General features: G+C 39.3%; 1 protein-coding gene and 1 long non-coding RNA gene across 9 annotated transcripts in view; one reads left to right on the top strand and one right to left on the bottom strand.

Annotated features, from left to right (window-relative positions):
• Positions 1–18,068, bottom strand: part of SH3KBP1 (SH3 domain containing kinase binding protein 1) — a 228,423-nt gene that overhangs the window by 101,659 nt on the left and 108,696 nt on the right. For all 7 annotated transcript variants that reach the window (XR_002442386.1, XM_021409087.1, XM_021409101.1 and 4 more), the window contains 2 exons: positions 14,318–14,424; positions 742–865 (listed from right to left, as the gene is read on the bottom strand). Coding sequence is in view for 6 of the 7 variants with exons in the window: in XM_021409087.1 (XP_021264762.1) it covers positions 742–865; positions 14,318–14,424 (231 nt within the window). In the remaining variant the exon portion in view is untranslated. The remainder of the gene's footprint in view (positions 1–741; positions 866–14,317; positions 14,425–18,068) is intronic.
• On the top strand, positions 11,043–18,004 carry LOC110404656. Of its 2 annotated transcripts, XR_002442438.1 has the most exons (3): positions 11,043–11,243; positions 12,379–13,902; positions 16,614–18,004. It is a non-coding gene; the product is annotated as an uncharacterized LOC110404656 (long non-coding RNA). The 2 variants fall into 2 exon arrangements; XR_002442437.1 differs by having other exon boundaries at positions 11,063–11,243; positions 12,379–16,714.

The raw sequence follows: 18,068 nt of genomic DNA, 5'->3' as shown, positions 1-18,068 counted from the left end.
TCTGTTCGAAAAATAGAAAAAAACACGAAGACCAACAAATATCCATTTCATAGAAATGCATACTTTTGGTTCAGGTTATTCTTCAAGGAAAGCTATAAAAAGGACAACCCACTACCGTGCTCACACTATTGCAAACTTAATTACCAAACATGCTTTTCACCTGCAGCAGTACTGGCCCACTGTAAGTGAGAGAACAAAGTCCATGTCCCAGTTCTGGCCTTTTTCCCTTTGGCTGCTGGGGCATTGGTTGGCGGAGGTGATAGTAACATGCTCAGCACCTGGAGGGAAAAAGTGCCGCATGTCCCACACCGATAATTATGAATCCTTAAACCTACTGGAGTCATTAAAAAAGGAATGGCACTTTAATCCCTCATTTAAATAAGCATAGCCACTCTGGAAATGTTTGATTACTTTGCTCAATTTCCATATCTAAAGACAAGAAAAAAAATCTTAATTCATTTGGAAATACAAAGCCAATAATCGTCATCGCCTTCCATGTCCTTAATCTGTTGCAGCTGGGCAAGTCTTAACACAGCTCAGGGGTAGCATCGTCAATATTACAAACCAAGTAGCATTGCCAGTACTCACTTAGCATCATCACCTGACACTTTCACAGTATAAATTAAGAACAAAGCATTCAGAGGCACTTCCAAAAAAAGATAAGGATGGACTACCCTCTCAGTGTGTTGGGAAAGCACACAGATGTACATAAAGAATATGAACAACGATCTTTTTTCTTACTTGGCTTTACTTGCTCTTCCTGTGCTATTCCAGCATCATCAGAATCAGACAGTTCCTTTATGAAGTTGGAAGGAAACATGCCCGTCTTTCCATTAAGGATACCTTCCCACCAGCCCTCTTCTACCTGCACCAGAAAGAAAATTTTTAAAAATTAAGAATGTTGCCACATCATTAATATGTAAATATCAGAGATCTACAGAGAATAAATAGTATTAATACATATTTGACTCCAGGAAGACCTACAAAGAGCTAATGAAATAATTAACAATAATATGATCGGAAAGAAATACTTCCCAGCTGAATCCCAAGAGAAAGTATTTAAAATTGACAAACTCCCTCCTGCATAACCCATTCAGGATAGAGTGGCAGTGTTGTATAATGAAATTACAGCCCTTAGAAATCAGATGCCTGTAGGTTATAATGGGACAGCAAGAAATGACTTATTAGATCAATCAGCCTAAACACATTCTTGACAGATATACATTTTTCATCTGTCAGACACTGTTCATTCATCAAAAAATGACAGGGGACGACAGCATCAGTCTGTGAAATATCAGGCTCCATGTTTGACCCATCTCTTCCCTGTCCCTCTTCAAAGAAGAATTATCAAAATAGAAAGTTACATTTTAAGTTCTGCGCGCTCACATGTACTGTCAGAAAACAAACCAACCCCACATCTTTAACAGGAGCTTATTTATACTGAAAAAAAAACAACTTTGTTTCATATCACTAATCAGCGAAAATATCAAATTCTTAGAAAATAAATGATATATGCCATTATATTACCAAGTAAAAATTTCTTCAAACTACAGAGGAATGGTTGCATTTTTTTTCTACTCAGCTACATGTACAATTTACTATAAAGCAAATTGTTATTACTTCAGGAATATGCTCTGTGTTTTTTCTCTAGCTTCATCCTTTTTAGCACATTTCTTGTCCTCCTGGGTTGATATTTTGTTTTAATTTGAAAGCAGTTCAGCCTAGCACAGCTATTTCATTTAATCTCAGTTACCTGGCCATGACAAATTTTCTCTTTTTGTTTCCAATGCATCAGTGAAGTCAAGCACAACTTTGGGAATAATAGCTATTATCTTGCTGATACTTCAGAGAGTACAGTACATATAAATTACCCAATGACTTGAGTGGGGTGAAGGTTTTTTTACAGGGTAGTCTCAAAGTCTCTAAATGCGAATGTTTGCTTTTTTTTCCGTGCAAACTAAAAAACACAAGCAAAACTGAAACTGTACGATCCACAACACTTAGCAATCTCTACAAATTATATCTTTAAGTATATATATATTTATCTTTATAAAATAAACATGGCAGAGACTCTTTGAGCTATACACTTTTTCTGATATACTGTTCCCAGATGGCTCTATCGATCTGAACTAAACATTAAACCGTAACTGCATTAGCTGATTGACCACAAGATTAAGCACTGTGGAATTACACAGCTCCCAAGACCCCTGCATTGCAAGCTGTTGCGATTACTTAACATAAGGTGACCTGTACTACACAGTTCCATCTTTACCTCAAGTAATTTTCTCCTGCTTACGTCTTCTATCACTTCAGTTTTCCTGTAAATTAACATTAGCACCCTTTACATGGTGTATTGATGTCTGCAGCCATATGTACATGTATAGAAATACACATACACAAAAATCTAAAGATATCTAAATTGGATGCAAATATACTCAGAGCATTCACTAACTGATAAGCATTCCAAGTGATGCAAGAATGAATTATCTGAAAATACCATGTTGTATTCAATAATTTTACAAATTCAGAAAAATTTTGAAGCCAGAACTAGCTTCTTTTCACATGAAAACATTAGCAAGATATCAGAGGCCCAGATCAAACTGCATCTCTGGAAGATTTATTAGGAAATTTTCATTAAAAGCATCAAAAGCTGCAAGTATTTTTAAACGCTATAGCTACACAATAGAATCTTTTATCAGCCTCAAAACACACCAGCTAGAGATTAATCCATACAGTAAAAAAACCCACTGGAATACCCACAGGATTTACTCATCCCAAACTGGGGCAATCCATTGCCATACAGTTTGAAATGTCACAATAATTCCTAGCCAATAAAATCTTACAAATGAAAATCCATTATTCATGGTAGTAATCCATCTGGAGGTACAAACACTCAATGAAATTTGTTACTAAACTATTACAACTAAGTGCTTTTGGGGATTTATGCATCTAGGTCCTAGTTTATGCTCAGCATTCATGTGCTGAACCAAACAGGAAGATTTCAGTACTCAGAGTCACTAAACTGTGAAAAGAAAGTTTATCATTCATAATATCATACACATCAAATATAACTCAGCCTGAATACGAAGTTTTTGTTTTAAAGTTAGAAAACCAATCTTTCTAACCTGCCCAATATAAGTGGCTACAGCTAGAGATATTTTCAAGATGGATTTTCGCTGTGTTGTATGTGCTCACTGACTGTTGGGAAGGCACGGCATGTCCTCATCTTGCCAAGCCCCAAGGCTGCCAGTAGGGCTGTCACACTGCATATTAAAAGCAACGACACATGGGAACCTGTCTGAAGATACTTCCTTAGTCAGTTTTTTGTATTTAGGGAGCTAGTACTCACACTTGCCTGCAACACAGTCAATGGCAAATGTGAGGCAGGGACGGATCCAGTAGCAGACAGCTACATGAATTCCAATGACTGAATTTGATTGAAGAAGGTTCAATACAATACAATACTTGTACCATGTTTTTAATTGAGTTGCTCAATTAGTAGATGTTTGATGTGAATGCATCTTTTTTTGGAAACTATAAAATAAAAATACAGTTGAAAATCTTTCACATTTTACTGATTTACTTTATTAGAAACTGAGTGCTTAATCAAATTGTACTTGTTAAAGTTACTTTTACTTTTAAGTAATAAAACTAATATAAGTAACAAATGTTAATGAAATGCTCAAAATAGATACTGTGGAAATAGAGGAAAATACCACAGAGAATTATATGGGTGAGACATTAAACATACAACAAGAAGTATTCAAAAGGGTATACATATGCAAGGACATTTAGCTTCTTGAAATCAGCCTATTTCCATATTTAAAGTACAAAAAAAGAAGAAAATATGACAGCAGTTCAAGCCTTTAGGCAAGCATAATAGTTCTATTTCATACTTGGAATCCAGTTTTATTCTTCAATGTAATGTAACCAAAGAAAACAAAAGCATTTCAGTATGTCAACAGGACTCCAAGATTAAGTATTAATATTAACATTTCCAAGAGGAAATGTTACTTCTTTAGGTTTTCTCTTCATGGCCAATATAATCATGTCAAACACCTCTCTTTAAAGAAAGGAATGTCAGAGGGCACATCAGCCTAATCTGCAGTGGCCTGAATTTAGTTTTACAAGCCTGGAAGCACTCTTCTTTTGAAGAACTTGGCACCCATCCAGGACAGGGTAGTCAAAAAGAGTTGGAATGTTTTGGCCAACTATCAGTGTATGCTTGCCAGAATATCTTGGGCTGGTACAACTGCTCGCTCCCACTTTGCTGTGTAATTAATAGGCCACAGTTGTTAAACAATTAAAATGTTCAGTTCTTCGGAATCACTAACTTGAAGCATGTTTTCAACAAACTGTATTAACCTGTTCCACAAGATTTTCTACAACCTTCAACTTTGCCCATTAGGGTTTAGCACTGATAATAGATGACATGGCTCAGCTAGGGCTAGCAAGGTGGAAGGCTTCGAGTCAGGAAAACTTTCAGGGGGAAGAAAGTTTCCCTGGATACGAACTGAATCTTTCTGTGCTGTTAAAACTAAAATACAATCCCAGGAATAAAAGCGATGCCAGAGGCAAGTGATGGGAAAGATCAGAAGCCAAAGGTCAACCAAATCTGTTCTGCTTAGAGAGAAGTAGAACACAAAAAGCAAAGAAACAATCCTCCCTTATTTCCTAAAATCTGAAGGAAGATCTTGAGCTTGAAGGACACACGCAGAGCCACATTAAAAGGAAATTTATAAAAGATTTCCAAGCAGTGAAATAAATTTAAAATATTCAAAGCCAGTGGGAAAAGATATTTTGGAAACAAGACCTCAGTTGAACATGGTTCCTACAGTGCCACTTGATGGCTTGCTCTGAGACTGCTTTCAGGGATAGTCATACACATGAGATGCTGCCCAGCCCTTGGGGTTCTGCTACTGCACAGCTTGAATCTGTTCAGCAACACTGGTGCAGAAGGGAAGAACTGAAAACTGCACAAAATGTTTGTATGATGGGATCCATCCAGTCTCTGAGTTTTTTCTTTTACAACATCAAAACGTTTTGTGGGTTTTGTTTTGTTATTCTGTTTGACTGATTGTTTAACATCGTTTTCTAAGTAAGAAACTGAGACAGAGAAACCAACCATACAGAACAACCCTATACAGAGCCATAAGTATTTGCACCCTTAGATCCACAGAAGAGCTGCCCACCACATAAACTTCCTGAACAAGCAGTAGTCACACAAGTCCTTGTGAACTACCTGTTGGGAGACGATCAGAAAAAAATGCCTTACCACACAATTTCTCAGAAAAGTAACCAAGAGACTTGAAATGTCAGCCTTCACTCCCAGCTGCTTTCTTGTAGTATTGTACAGTTCTGAAATTGTGGCATAGACTGTCTCTTGTCACTATTAAAAAATTCCCCTTTCAACTCTGCAGCTGTCAGAATATGTTAACTGTAGGGAGAGTCCAGCTCAATCCCGAGTATTCATCTTGTTCTCGGAAATGGGTCAAACTGCTATGACATTTCAATGAAAAAAACACCCACCAATCTTGCCCAAAAAGGAGCACCAGATCTGTAAAAATGGAGTCTGCATTTTTATAATTTCAAATGAGTTTTTAATAGGATTTTATTGTGTAATATATAGCAATGTTAATTAAAAGTAAAATGATAAGCTCTGTATATTACAGCACATCTCAGTCAAAGACTTACTTGTGAGTTTAACTCCATGCATTACACTTTGCCAAAGGGCTCCCTTCTCAGAAAGATGAGGCCACAAGGTATACATAGCAGTACAACAAGAGAAAAACCCCAAATTAAAGCAGCCTCAGCGCTGTTGAATGACATTCCAAATGTCCTTACTTAGACGCTACAGGTTAACTGTCTGGCATCCTTTGGAAATCTAAGGATGAAAGACAATTGGAATTCAGCTATCTGCATTTAATGAGACAATTAGTTAACAGTTGTATTTTGGGACAACTGTAATTTGTCATAACTAATCAAGTAGGAAAATGAGTAACAAGTAAAAAGCTATCAGTCACTCACTAAATGTGAACATAAACAATAAAGAAAATCATAGAAACACAGACTGGCTTAGGATGGAGAGGATTTTGAAGATCATCTGGTTCCAATCCCCTACTGTGGGCAGGGTTGCCAACCACGAGATCAGGCTGCCCAGGACTCCATCCAACCTGGTCTTGAATGTCTCCAGGGATGGGGCATCCACAACCTCTCTGGGTAGCCTGTGCCAGTGCCTCATCATCCTCTGAGTAAGAAATTTCTTCCTAACATCTCGCCTAAATCTACCCTCTTTCAGTTTAAAGTCATTTTCCCTTGTCCTATCACTATCTACCTGTGTAAAAAGTCAGTCCCCGTCCTGCTTGTAAGCTCCCTTCAAGTACTGGAAGGCCACAAGGAGGTCTCCCTGGAGCCTTCTCTTCTCCAAGCTAAACAAGCCCAGCTCCCTCAACCTTTCTTCACAGGATATGTGTTCCAGCTCTCTGATCATCCTTGTGGCCCTCCACTGGACCCACTCCAACAGCTCCCCAGCCTTCTTGTGTTTGGGGTCCCAGGCCTGGTCACAGTACTCCCAGTCAGGCCTCACGAGGGCAAAGTAGAGGGAACAATCACCTCCCTCTCCCTGCTGCCCCCCCCCTTCTGATGCAGACCAGGATACTGTTGGCCTTTTGGGCTGCAAGTGCAAACTGTTAACTCGTCACGCTCTTTCTGCCATGCCACTCTCCTACTGATACAGCACGCTCTTACTGATGCACTAGTTAGCACACTCTGCAGCAGTCCTGGGAGTTGTGCTCCCAAGGGGCTGCTTTTGTAACTGCAAGGTGTGACGCCACTGCTCCTGGCCCAATCCTTGCCACATAAGAGCTACTGCCAGGCAGAAGGCAATGGCACCCAGCAGCTCCCTGCTGACAGGAATTTGGTTGCCCTGCTGGGGCAATTCCTTGCTTCAGTGCAGAATGTGACTACACCAGAGCTGTCTGCCTGTGGAGAAAGATTATTAGGGGTGGTTTTACCCCACTCCAATGCTTCTGCCATTACTTTCAAATGTATTTTTTATTTAAATCTGTTCATTAATGTCTCATGGGTATCAGTCTCTGTAGTAATGGAAAGCTCTAATTTAACAACAAATGTTTTTATCTATTGTCATGAATGTTTGATCTTATTATAATTAATTTCTATCTACTTAGAATAAATTAGAAGGAACTATGAATATACAGCCTTCAAGGATATCTATCTGGTGACACTACAAACCCCAATGCAAAATTAATGTGGTTTTTCTTAGCAATTCAAATTCTCTCAAAGAATAATAAAAAGAATTATCCAAATCAGTTTTTTAATATATGCAAAAGGTAAGCCTAGCTTTTCAAAACTCACACTTGCTTTTGGTTCAATCCACTGTACAGCCCCAAACCACTCATACCACAGTGGGAACTTCCAGTAGTACCTACCACTACCACAGACATAAAAGCCCTTTAAAAAAGTATCTTATCCAACCTGTTGGCTCCAGGAAGAATGACCTGCAGCAGCTTTAGATGCTACTATACCTCAGGCGCTTCATAGCTCCTTGAAACAAAGTTGAAAGAAAGGAAACCATCCTCATCCTTAGAATGCCACCAAGTACTACTAGTGTAACCCATCCTCACTCCGGGGCTGGGTAAACACACTTGGGCACTGATGGAGCCAGCTGAGAAGAAGGCTTGCATTCCCTTCTGCCAGCCCTCTTTTGCAAGCACTAACCTTCAAGAGAAGAAAGGAAGAAAGGAAGTAGCTATATCTGAACACCTTACACTGCTAGGGAATCTCAGCTCCAAAAACTGCATATGGTAATGGCTAAAATTTCTCTCATCCCTTTTTAAACAGTTGTCTGAGCACAACTCTTTTCTTTAAATACAAAGCCAGATTAGCACACCACAACAGGAGACAGATTTTCTTTGCAAGAGGGAAACTCTAATGGGTTGTCAACTGTAAGTGACATTTTAAACACATCTTTTGCTAAATAACAGCATAAAGATACACAGACACATTATTTTGATCTAAACAATATTTGTTTTAGTTTGCCAAGAGTCAGTTAGGAATATAATTATTTCCAACTAACCAGAAATCCACGGAGATCTGAAAAAAGTCAATTTAAAAGCAATTAATTCAACTTATACAATTTTCAGAGGGAAACACCACAGCATAAATTAGGGCCTTGGAAAAAATCTTCAGACATTTTTGTAACTCAGGAAGCTTTTTTTTTTTTTTTTTTTTTAAAGTCTCTCACATCACATAATGTATTTATCATTTGAAATAAGTAGCACTGGATGACAATACAAACTCTGTGAATGATACTTCAATGTAACAATTCTTTATACAGCATATCTACAAGCAGGAGGGTAAACAATAAAATAAGTATACTGGCTGGTGCAACTTTTTACATGAAAAAGCATTCTTCTTTCAAGAGAAAAATTCTGCCCATCTTTTTCCAGGAATTAACACTCCTGTGGCAAGGGCAAACGAAGAAGTAACAACAAGGTATTCAACATCAACTGTTCGTTATGAAACACAATGGAAAATGAAGGTCATATAATATTTCCTGAGGTAATTACAATTTTTTCTCTAAATTCCTTTATTTTCCCTCTTCCACTTGTTGATCTAGTTCTACCCCAAAGAGTCAGACAATGTCCTGAATTGTATGAATGTGAGAGATGATGCTAAAGCAAAGATAGCAAAGTAGCTGACAGAACCGGGCATTTCCTAAGGTCAACCTGGGTACTGACTCACTTTTGTCAGCTATTCTTTTTCAGCATATACTTACAGTCAGTATTTCAAGCTAGCCACAAATCCTCTTCCATATTACAGTAACTCTATTTCCAGTATGATGTAACAGAAATGTTGTGGTGAGCAGGACTAGGGAAGTAATCCTGCCCCTGTACTTGGCATTGGTGACGCCCCACCTTGAGTACTGTGTTCAGTTTTGGGCACCTCAGTACAGAAGGGACATGGAGGTGCTGGAGCAGGTCCAAAGAAGGGGAACAACGCTGGTGAAGGGCTTGGAGAATATGACCTGTGAGGAGAGACTAAAGGAACAGGGGCTGTTTAGTCTGGGGAAGAGGAGGCTGAGGGGAGACCTTATTGCTCTCTTCAAATGCCTGAAAGGTGATTGCAGCGAGAGCGGGGTTGGTCTCTTCTCAGTGGTGACCGGTGACAGGACAAGGGGAAATGGCCTCAAGTTGTGCCAAGGGAGGTTTAGTTGGATATCAGGAAAAGCTTCTTTACAGCAAGGGTTGTTAAGTACTGGAACAGGCTCCCCAGGGAAGTGGTTGAGTCAGCAGCCTTGGATGTGTTCAAAAACCGTTTGGATGTGGTGCTCAGGGACATGATTTAGCAGTGGGTTGTTAGGGTAGTATGGTTAGGTTGAGGTTGGACTTGATGATCTTGAAGGTCTTTTCCAACCTCAGCAATTCTATGGTTCTATGCTCTGTAGGGCCATTAAACAATCTCTTTCTGGAGATCCCTCCTTAGTGGAAGCCTTTCCCTGTGAACCCAGAATCTTCTGATACGGGTGAGCAATCTACTTTTCTTCCCTTTTAGCACCTTGCTATCGTGCCAGTCCTTCCACCTCTTTTATAACACCTTTTCCATCGTGTTGGTCCTTCTGATCGCTACACAGCTCCATGCCGTTCCCTCGGGCCCTATCGCTGTCACAGAGAGCAGAGCTCAGCGCTGCCCCTCTGCTCCCTGTGAGGAGCTGCAGCTGCCATGAGGCCTACCCTCAGCTCCTCTGCGCTGAGCAAACCCAGGGGTCTCAGCTGCTCCTCATACGTGTATTTTCTTTAACCTCAGAATGAGCAAGTTGTCAATGTTCTTTTCAATAGCAGCAACTCAAGGCACAATTATCAGTTTAAGACTGCCAAGTCTGTAATCGGTAACCCAAAAAGCATGCCCTTAACTACAAGCACACACACACAGGGAGAGAAATGTTTTACTTCCACGTTTCTACACCTTTCAATTATAATGCAAACATTTGCAGTCCAATCTGGATTTAAAGAAATGCTATTTATAGCTAGGTTGTTCAAATTTCTAAGAATATTAGAGATGCACTTCATAAGAGAAATCTAGTATCTCACCTAAATTATTTAACCATATGAATAATTATCTAGAAATAATTCTAGGTTGGATACGATGAAGCAGTTTTTATTTCACTACTTTACTCTTGAAAGACACAGACTTAAAACTTTTATATAAGGCCACTGACGGAAGATACTCCTGTGGCCATGTGAGGTCAAGTGCACTTTAAATTGCATAATGAAAACAGCTCATCTGCTACCAGGAAGCTCATTATAACATCAGGCTTACATTATCTTCAGAGCTGCTCCTAAGTATCTTACAATCTTGAGATGCTACATTACAATCCTGCTCGCAGACAGAATAAGGTTAGTTAGTAACACACACTGTCTGGTTCCAGGAGAACAATAAGCAGAGCTTGTGTGTGCAGCTGGGTTCAAGGGAAAACAGTGAGCACAAAGCTTCACATTCAGATGTGCTAATTTACTCTCATAAGAAAATACTCAATGTCATGAAGACTGCAGTAGAATTTATATTCTTTTAGAATTGATTTCCAAAATGGCAGAAGCAAGAAGAATAAAACTCATTACATACCCTTGACAAGAAAACAAATATTGAACTTACCAGCTGCTGAGTAACAGGGAAAAAAAAATCCTACAAATTAACAATGCAAGTTGAACCTCACCTGTTATTGGATGCTTGAATAGGCTAAGCTTTCACATCTCTTTAAAGCTAAGTAAATTAAGACTAGATAAGTGTTGTGGTGCAGACCCCTGGGCCATTCTGTCGTCTCAGAGTATACTTCCACTGTTTTTGCCCTTGTGCAAATGCAGTGAGCTGGGACGTGCAGGCACTCCATGAGCTTATACCTTGAATTTTAGACTGATCTGAGAGGCATCAGGACTGTACAGTCTGGGAGTACTGGAACTGTATGGTTGGGTGAAAGTTTCAGGATTGCCTCACTTGGATTGCAGCCAGAATGGAAAGTTTTCTGACTCAATTATCTCGCAGTCCTATAAATAATGGTCCTAAGCAAAGAGCCCCTTCAGCTCTCAGGATGGCAGCAGGCTGTGATCCTTGATCTTCCCTGGGCTGGAACCATTATCTGGGATCTCAAGATTCACCACTGACATCGACAAAGCAGAACCCTCTGCTGCAGACCCTGACCATCCACTAAGAGCTGCCAAAAAAGAATGGTGAGTAGCTCAGTGGGGGGAGAGGGAAGGGGTGGAAGTCCTCAAGTTTAGAAACTGAATTAAGAAACATCTCTCCAATATTCTTTACTAAAGTCACATGTGAAATCTGATACTCTTGAACCTTCACGTAAGTCACTGTATTTGACTGTAGGAAATTCCATTGGAATTTGTACAAATTGGCATTGTTGGCAGGATGGTAAGGAGTATCACCGATTACTTACAGAGGCATGGTATTAAACTGAACCCCAGCTCCCAAGAAGAATGAGCCCAGAATAATAGGTGTGATAGGGAAGAGGCAGAGAAGCAGCTGGATGCTGCAAGTGGTTCTATAGAGATACAAAAATATTTGCGAAATGCTAGGTTTCTATCTAGATGTTTACAAAAATAAAAAGAAGCAAGACCAAAAAATGGAAATAGAAGATAGGAACACAATTGAGTCATCACTGTCTTTAAAGTTTACCAGCTACAAGAACAGTTACAAAAATGAAGGGAAGAACTGCAAGAGCAGAAGTAAGACAGCGTGGTGGCAGAAGGTATTAGATTGGCCTGTTTGAGCAAACACTTATCAGTAAACAAGTAATAATAGCCTGCATTTACGTATGTTTACATATATACGTATGAATGTTACATATAGTTACATTTAATTCTACTTTGTCCTTAAGTACTACTGGAAAAGACTTTTTCATAAATACGAGAGCAAAAATGTTAACACAACTAGAAGCTGAGAAGCTGAATGTGTGATTCCGATGGCAGAGTTAAAACTATTACTGTAAACAGAGCAAGTGTTGTGTGTTAAACTGCTAAAATTAATTTCTGGCTCCTAGATGAAAAGCACATACAGGCTACTTGCTTTGCAACTATAAACTGTCAAGAAAAATATTTCTGGTTTAGATGTTTTAAACAGATGACCACGGTACCTGTTCCTTTGGTTAAAACACTGAACCCAACCCTGCTAAAAATAGGGAGGTACAGTGCATACATTTTGCACAGTCTGTGTACTGCCTAACTCAGAATTGTTAATGTATCACAACATTCAGTTTCTGTTGCAGCACAGGGTGGTTTTTCTAAAGTCATAGCAAATCTGGAAAAATAACAAATTCTCTTTCATCCCCAACTGTTCATGCTGCACATGAAGAGAAATATCAGGCGTTCCAGAGAGTCAAGAAAGATGGAGATTATCGATGGTGGGAAGTCCTGCTTGGATGGTCTTCTATAACAACGGAGGCACTGAACATAATGCTGCATCTCATTGTGATTTTACTACTTCTGGTGATATTTTGTTTGTTGTTAACTCTTGCTTTACACATCAAGGTCTGGAGAATGGCTAGACAAGTTGTGCTGCTGAAAGGACTCCCCTGAGTGTACTACATTCCCTAAATTTTCAATTCATATGATTGGTCATGTAAAAATAAATAAATAAGCATTGTACATTTATAAGCATAAAGACATGAGGTGATCACACCATCACCCTGATGGAGAAAAAGACTGGCTTTAGTTATGGGGTGACCTGTGGTGGTGCAGAACACCTGCAGTCTCCGAGTAAGCCTCTACAGTGTTTTTGCCTTTGTGCAAGTGCAGTGAGCTGGGACGTTCAGGCACTCCCTAATCATACCTGCAATTCTTGCTCCTTGAATCATGGCCTGATCTGAGAGGAGCCAAGACTGTACTGTCTGGGAGTACGGGAACTGTATGGCTGGGAGAAATTTCCAAAATTGCCTCAGCTGGATTGTGGCCTGAAGGAAAAGTTTTCTGACTAACATCAGTTATCTGCAGTCCTATAAATAATGTTACTAATCAAAGAGCCCCTTTGAGCTCTCAGGTTGGCAGCAGGCTGTGATCCTTGATCTCCCCTGGGCTGAGACACCTCTCAGGGTAGGCATTTCGAGATTCACCTCTGATAGACACCAATGAAAGAGAGCCCTCTTAGGGGCAGATCCCAATTGTTCACTGAGAGCTGGTAAATGGAAAGAGTGAGTAGGTCAGTGGGGGGAAGAAAGTCCTCAAATAAGTAGCTGAGTTGAAAAATGTCCTCTCCAATACCCTACAATAAGTCTCATGTGAACCTTGCCATTCCCAAATCTTTTACTAAGTCATTGTATTTGATTGTAGTAAATTCAATTGGATTACTCTGTTAAATTGGCTGATAATTAAGTGCTGATTAAGTGCCACAAAGAATCATACAATCTAATCTTGTGATTTATCATAGAAATATTAATAAATCCCAAATTGCTCCTAAACCAGAGTTGATGAAAAATCTATTCACAACGAGTTTGAATGCAATCTACTTAGGGCTTCATGTTAGCATTTCCAGTTTTGGTTCCCATGCTATTATTCAGGTCAACAACATATTTCTAAAATCTCTAATGAAACAAAAAAGGGAGAATGAACAGCATTCCTTGATCCAGCAATAAAACTACCCCATGCACAGCAACTTTCTGAATCTCTGTCCAAATATTCACAGTTTGTTCCCAGTACCTCTTAGAGGTATTCATTCATTTTCCACATCCACTTGCACTCAGAGTAAGTACATCTTGATTCTCTAAAGAATTTGTGTTCTTGTTATTATTTTTTAACTGATTACACCGAACTACAATCTTTGAAATTTGCAGGCAAAGATGACAAAAGATGAATGTTATGGCTGAACTCCAGAGGGTTTCAAGTACGTTTCTAATACGTTTAACTCAGTAAAGGTATTTTTTCTCAGTGGCTGGCTTACTCAAACTGAGAAGAGCTTTTTCTGCTATCTTCTTGTTTGTCAAATATATATAAACTCAAGAGCCCTGTAGCACAATATTTGAGCTTTTTCCCTGCACTGAATTCAGAAGCAACAGCTGATTGAGAAAAATCAGCAGAATTGCTATAGCAGAAAAAAAAACTTACGAAATCTGTAAGCAAACAACCACATCCCTTCACCCCAAATAGTAACCTGAAACAGATACATAACTGTGTCAAAGAAGAAAAACACCTCGTTTAAATTACGTCTTTAAAACACATGACAAGATCCTAAGAGCTTAGCACGCCTAAAATATGCCAGAACTGCATTTGTACATATATTCCTTTAAAAATCCGCTTACCTCTCCCACAACTTCAATGATGTCACCAACTTTTAATTCCAGTTCATCCTCATTTTGAGGCAAATAACTGTAAGCCACCTGACATCTTCTTCGTCTGTTCCTCTCTCCTAGTGAAAATTAAGGAAATGAGAAAATCGTAAAATGAAAGCAAAATTTCATATCAAACACAAGCCATGCAAATTGATTCAAGATGAAAAATAATTATTATATATCAAAATAATTTCAGTATTTGCAATACTTAAGTCTATCCATCTAGAATTAGTTTATCAAAAGATGGTGGAGGAAAGGTTTCTGAGATTATTTATTTCAACTATTTTTATAATCTGATTCAATTAAAAATGCCTCATCCGAGTGAAAATAAATTGTGGTAACTTTTTTTTCCCTTCTGTGATATTACTCAACAGTCAAAATTTAACCAATAGATAGATAATTCCTAGTGACAAGATGAGCAAACTTCATCCAGAGTATCTCTTCAGGTGCATTTGCTAAAATGTAGATTCTTGGCTAATGCTCTATACAAATGGTGCAGGTAGCTCCAGAAACTGAGTGGGTAGGGGAAAGACTGCAGAACTTTGTGTGGCTTTTGTTCATACAGAAACACAGTCTCAACAGATTGCTTCATCTTGTATCCTTAGTTTTCCATAATTCTCTCACAGGTGTAAATGTATCCGATGAACCTTTTTTTAAAAAATATATATTCTTTTTTCTACATATATATACATACGTATGCATGTATATGTATTTATACACACATTTTTGAACTGTATGTTCATGAATTAATATTATCATAAAATCATAGAATGGCTTGGATTGGAAGGGACGTCAAAGATGATCTAGTTCCAACTCCCCTGCCGTGGGCAGGGTTGCCAACCACGATATTAGACTGCCCAGAAACCCATCAAGCCTGGCCTTGAACATCTCCAGGGATGGGGCATCCACAGCTTCTCTGGGCAGCCTGTGCCAGTGCCTCACCACCCTCTGAGTAAAGAAAACACAAGGAAAGCTCATCCCAAGGCTCTCCTCACCCTTAGAGAAGGGTTAGTGTGGTTAAGGTAGGTCAATATTGATAATCAACCAGCCACTGGAAATGACTTTACCAGCCAGATTTCTCTCCAGCTTAGATGTCCAGGCTCCCATGAGAAATAGGTATGCACTTTTGGATGGAAGGCTGCAGACAGGCTTGAATTCATAGCTCTGAATGAGACCCTTGATTTGACCCTTGTGCCATCACAGTTTGAAGACATAAATGAAAAGATCAGTTTTATAATATTGTTTGCCAAATCTACTGGCATACACTTAAGTTACAGTTGTATGATTTGTAGCAGAGTGGAGACACACTGGAAAGAATCCAACATACAACCACGAAGATACTGAAGGGACAGGAGCATCTCTCCTGTGAGGAGAAGCTGTGAGAGCTGGGGCTCTTCAGCCTGGAGAAGAGGAGGCTCTAGAGGATGTAATGAACGTGTATAAATACTTGAAGGGAGGGTTCACAGAGGGTGGATCCAGGCTTCTTTTAGTGATGCCCAGAACAAGGACCGAGGCAATGGGCACAAGCTGAAAGCAGGAGGTTCCCTCTGAACACCAGGCAGCACTTCTGTGCTGTGCAGGTAATGGAGCACTGGCCCAGGCTGCCCAGAGGCTGTGCAGTCTCCTCCTTGGAGAGCTCCAAGGAGGCCAGCTAGACGTGGGCATGGCACCCTGCTCTGGGTGTGCTGTTGGGGCAGGGGCTGGGCCTGATGGACACAGAGGGCTCTTCCAGACTCAGCCATGCTGTCATTCTGTAATTTAAGCACATGTATACACACAAACACATACATGCTCTACCCAAGTAACCGTGCTTTTCTCTTATGCTATTTCTCTTAACTGTTAAATACACTCAATTCACACCAACGTAAGTTGTATAAACACTGCCTAAAACGGCTTTAAATTAAAAAAAAGAAGGATCACATGGTTAGCGATTACTTCCCTTTCAATAATTCTAGATAATACTACTCTAGAGAGAATGGCTAGGAACAAGTTACAGAACTTTTTTCTAAAACCTATTAATTAAGCCAGGCAAAAGATGGAGAAGGGATGCCATTAAATTTGGTTAAGTGCACTATGACAGTATTTTTCACAGCTACAGAAATTCTGAATGAGTGGCAAGTTTTGAATGATAAAATTAATCATAGAATCATAGAACCCTTAGAGTTGGAAGGGACCTTTAAAAGTCATCTAGTCCAACTCCCAATAATAATAGCTTAATGCAATATAACCCTACTTGCTCAAACTGGCTTTTTTTCTCCGCCTACAGATGATTGATCATTCTTCACCATCGAAACTAAAATGGACCTAAATTGACAACTGTACACAGCCACCTTCAGAATAACTTAAATAAAATAAATATCTTCCATACCAAGTGTTTCTTTTGTTGTGCAAAAGTAAGAAGGTGGCTATGTTTCCTAAAGATAACATTCCCACTTTGATTTCTAACAGCAAGCAAGGACCATTGCCTGATGCGACAGATGTCAGCTGCAATACCATTTAATAACCAGTACTGTGTCACTCTTGGAGAATACTTTTGAGCTCACTAAGAGCAAAAAATAAACAGTTCTGGAAGTTAATAACAGAACTGCATGAATCCTTCACCTTCCCACCCAGTAATTTTTTTTATTACTGCTACAGAGAATCTAGAGAAAGTCTGCACTTATCTGTTAGTGTCCTGCTGTCTTGCTGCTCTCCCATTCTTCCTGAATCTTTCTTTAAAGAAATAGCTAAGTTTAAAGTAGCACACCAACAAAAGGCTTAAGTACCAACCAGCTCCTCCCTTTGGTCTAAAGCAAGACACAACATATCGAGCAGTGAATCCCTTTGGGTCTAAGGAGAAGGTGCTGCTGGGACCTGCTAAGCACCTGCTAAGCTTGGGCGCTACAATGCTTGAGCAGTGCAGGAAATGGATGAAGAAACTCTGCAGCAAAAAGTCATCTATTTTTACTTACACTAAAGCAACATCGGTAAAGAGTAACGGTATGAGTTTTCTAAGAAAACAGAGCTGATAGGAAAAGAGTTAAGAGTGAAAACGCAGTGCAAATATAAAAACTATCAGTAAAGAAAAATTCTCTTTTTGCAAATACGCTATTCCCAGCACAGCACCACAGATTTTTTGTGTTTTTTTTTCTTAACTAGCACAAAGTCTCCAAAGGCAGCGTGCTGAGGAAGCACAGAGGACCAACAGGAACAGCTAATAAGTAGCTTAGACAGAAAACCTGAAGTCTTGGTCTTCTCTTGGCATTTTCCCTTTTGCTAATACTGCCACTTACTGCAGAGTATTTTACAGTTTAGTTTAAACGGTTAATCATCTGAGATCTAAATGATGCACTATAACTCTGAAATGTAAGACATTTGATAAACATGAATTGATTTTAAACCATATAGAGCAGTAATTCTGCAATGAAGACCATAGATATTTTTTAATCTTACTCATGTGTTTTTTTTCTGACTTTTAAACTAATGAAGATTTTTGCATCTTTCTCCACACTAGAGCATAAACTGAGTTACTTGGCAGTGAAAAGTTACTGACTGGTGAGAAGGCAGGTAATAAAGCTAGTACTTTAAAAATCAGGAAAGGTTGTTGCAAAGTCATCACAGGCTTGTGGAATCTTTAAAAGAAGAAGAAAAAAAAAAGTCCAGTAAACTTTTACTGGAGAAGTAGAACAATTTGTAGCAAGTAACCCGCTGCAGGCAAACACCACACGGTGCTCTTCCTGCT

Source organism: Numida meleagris, chromosome 1 (genome assembly GCF_002078875.1).
Source record: "Numida meleagris isolate 19003 breed g44 Domestic line chromosome 1, NumMel1.0, whole genome shotgun sequence".
NCBI lineage: Eukaryota > Metazoa > Chordata > Aves > Galliformes > Numididae > Numida > Numida meleagris.
Note: the sequence above shows the minus strand (reverse complement) of the source record. Positions and strands in the feature narration are given on the sequence as shown.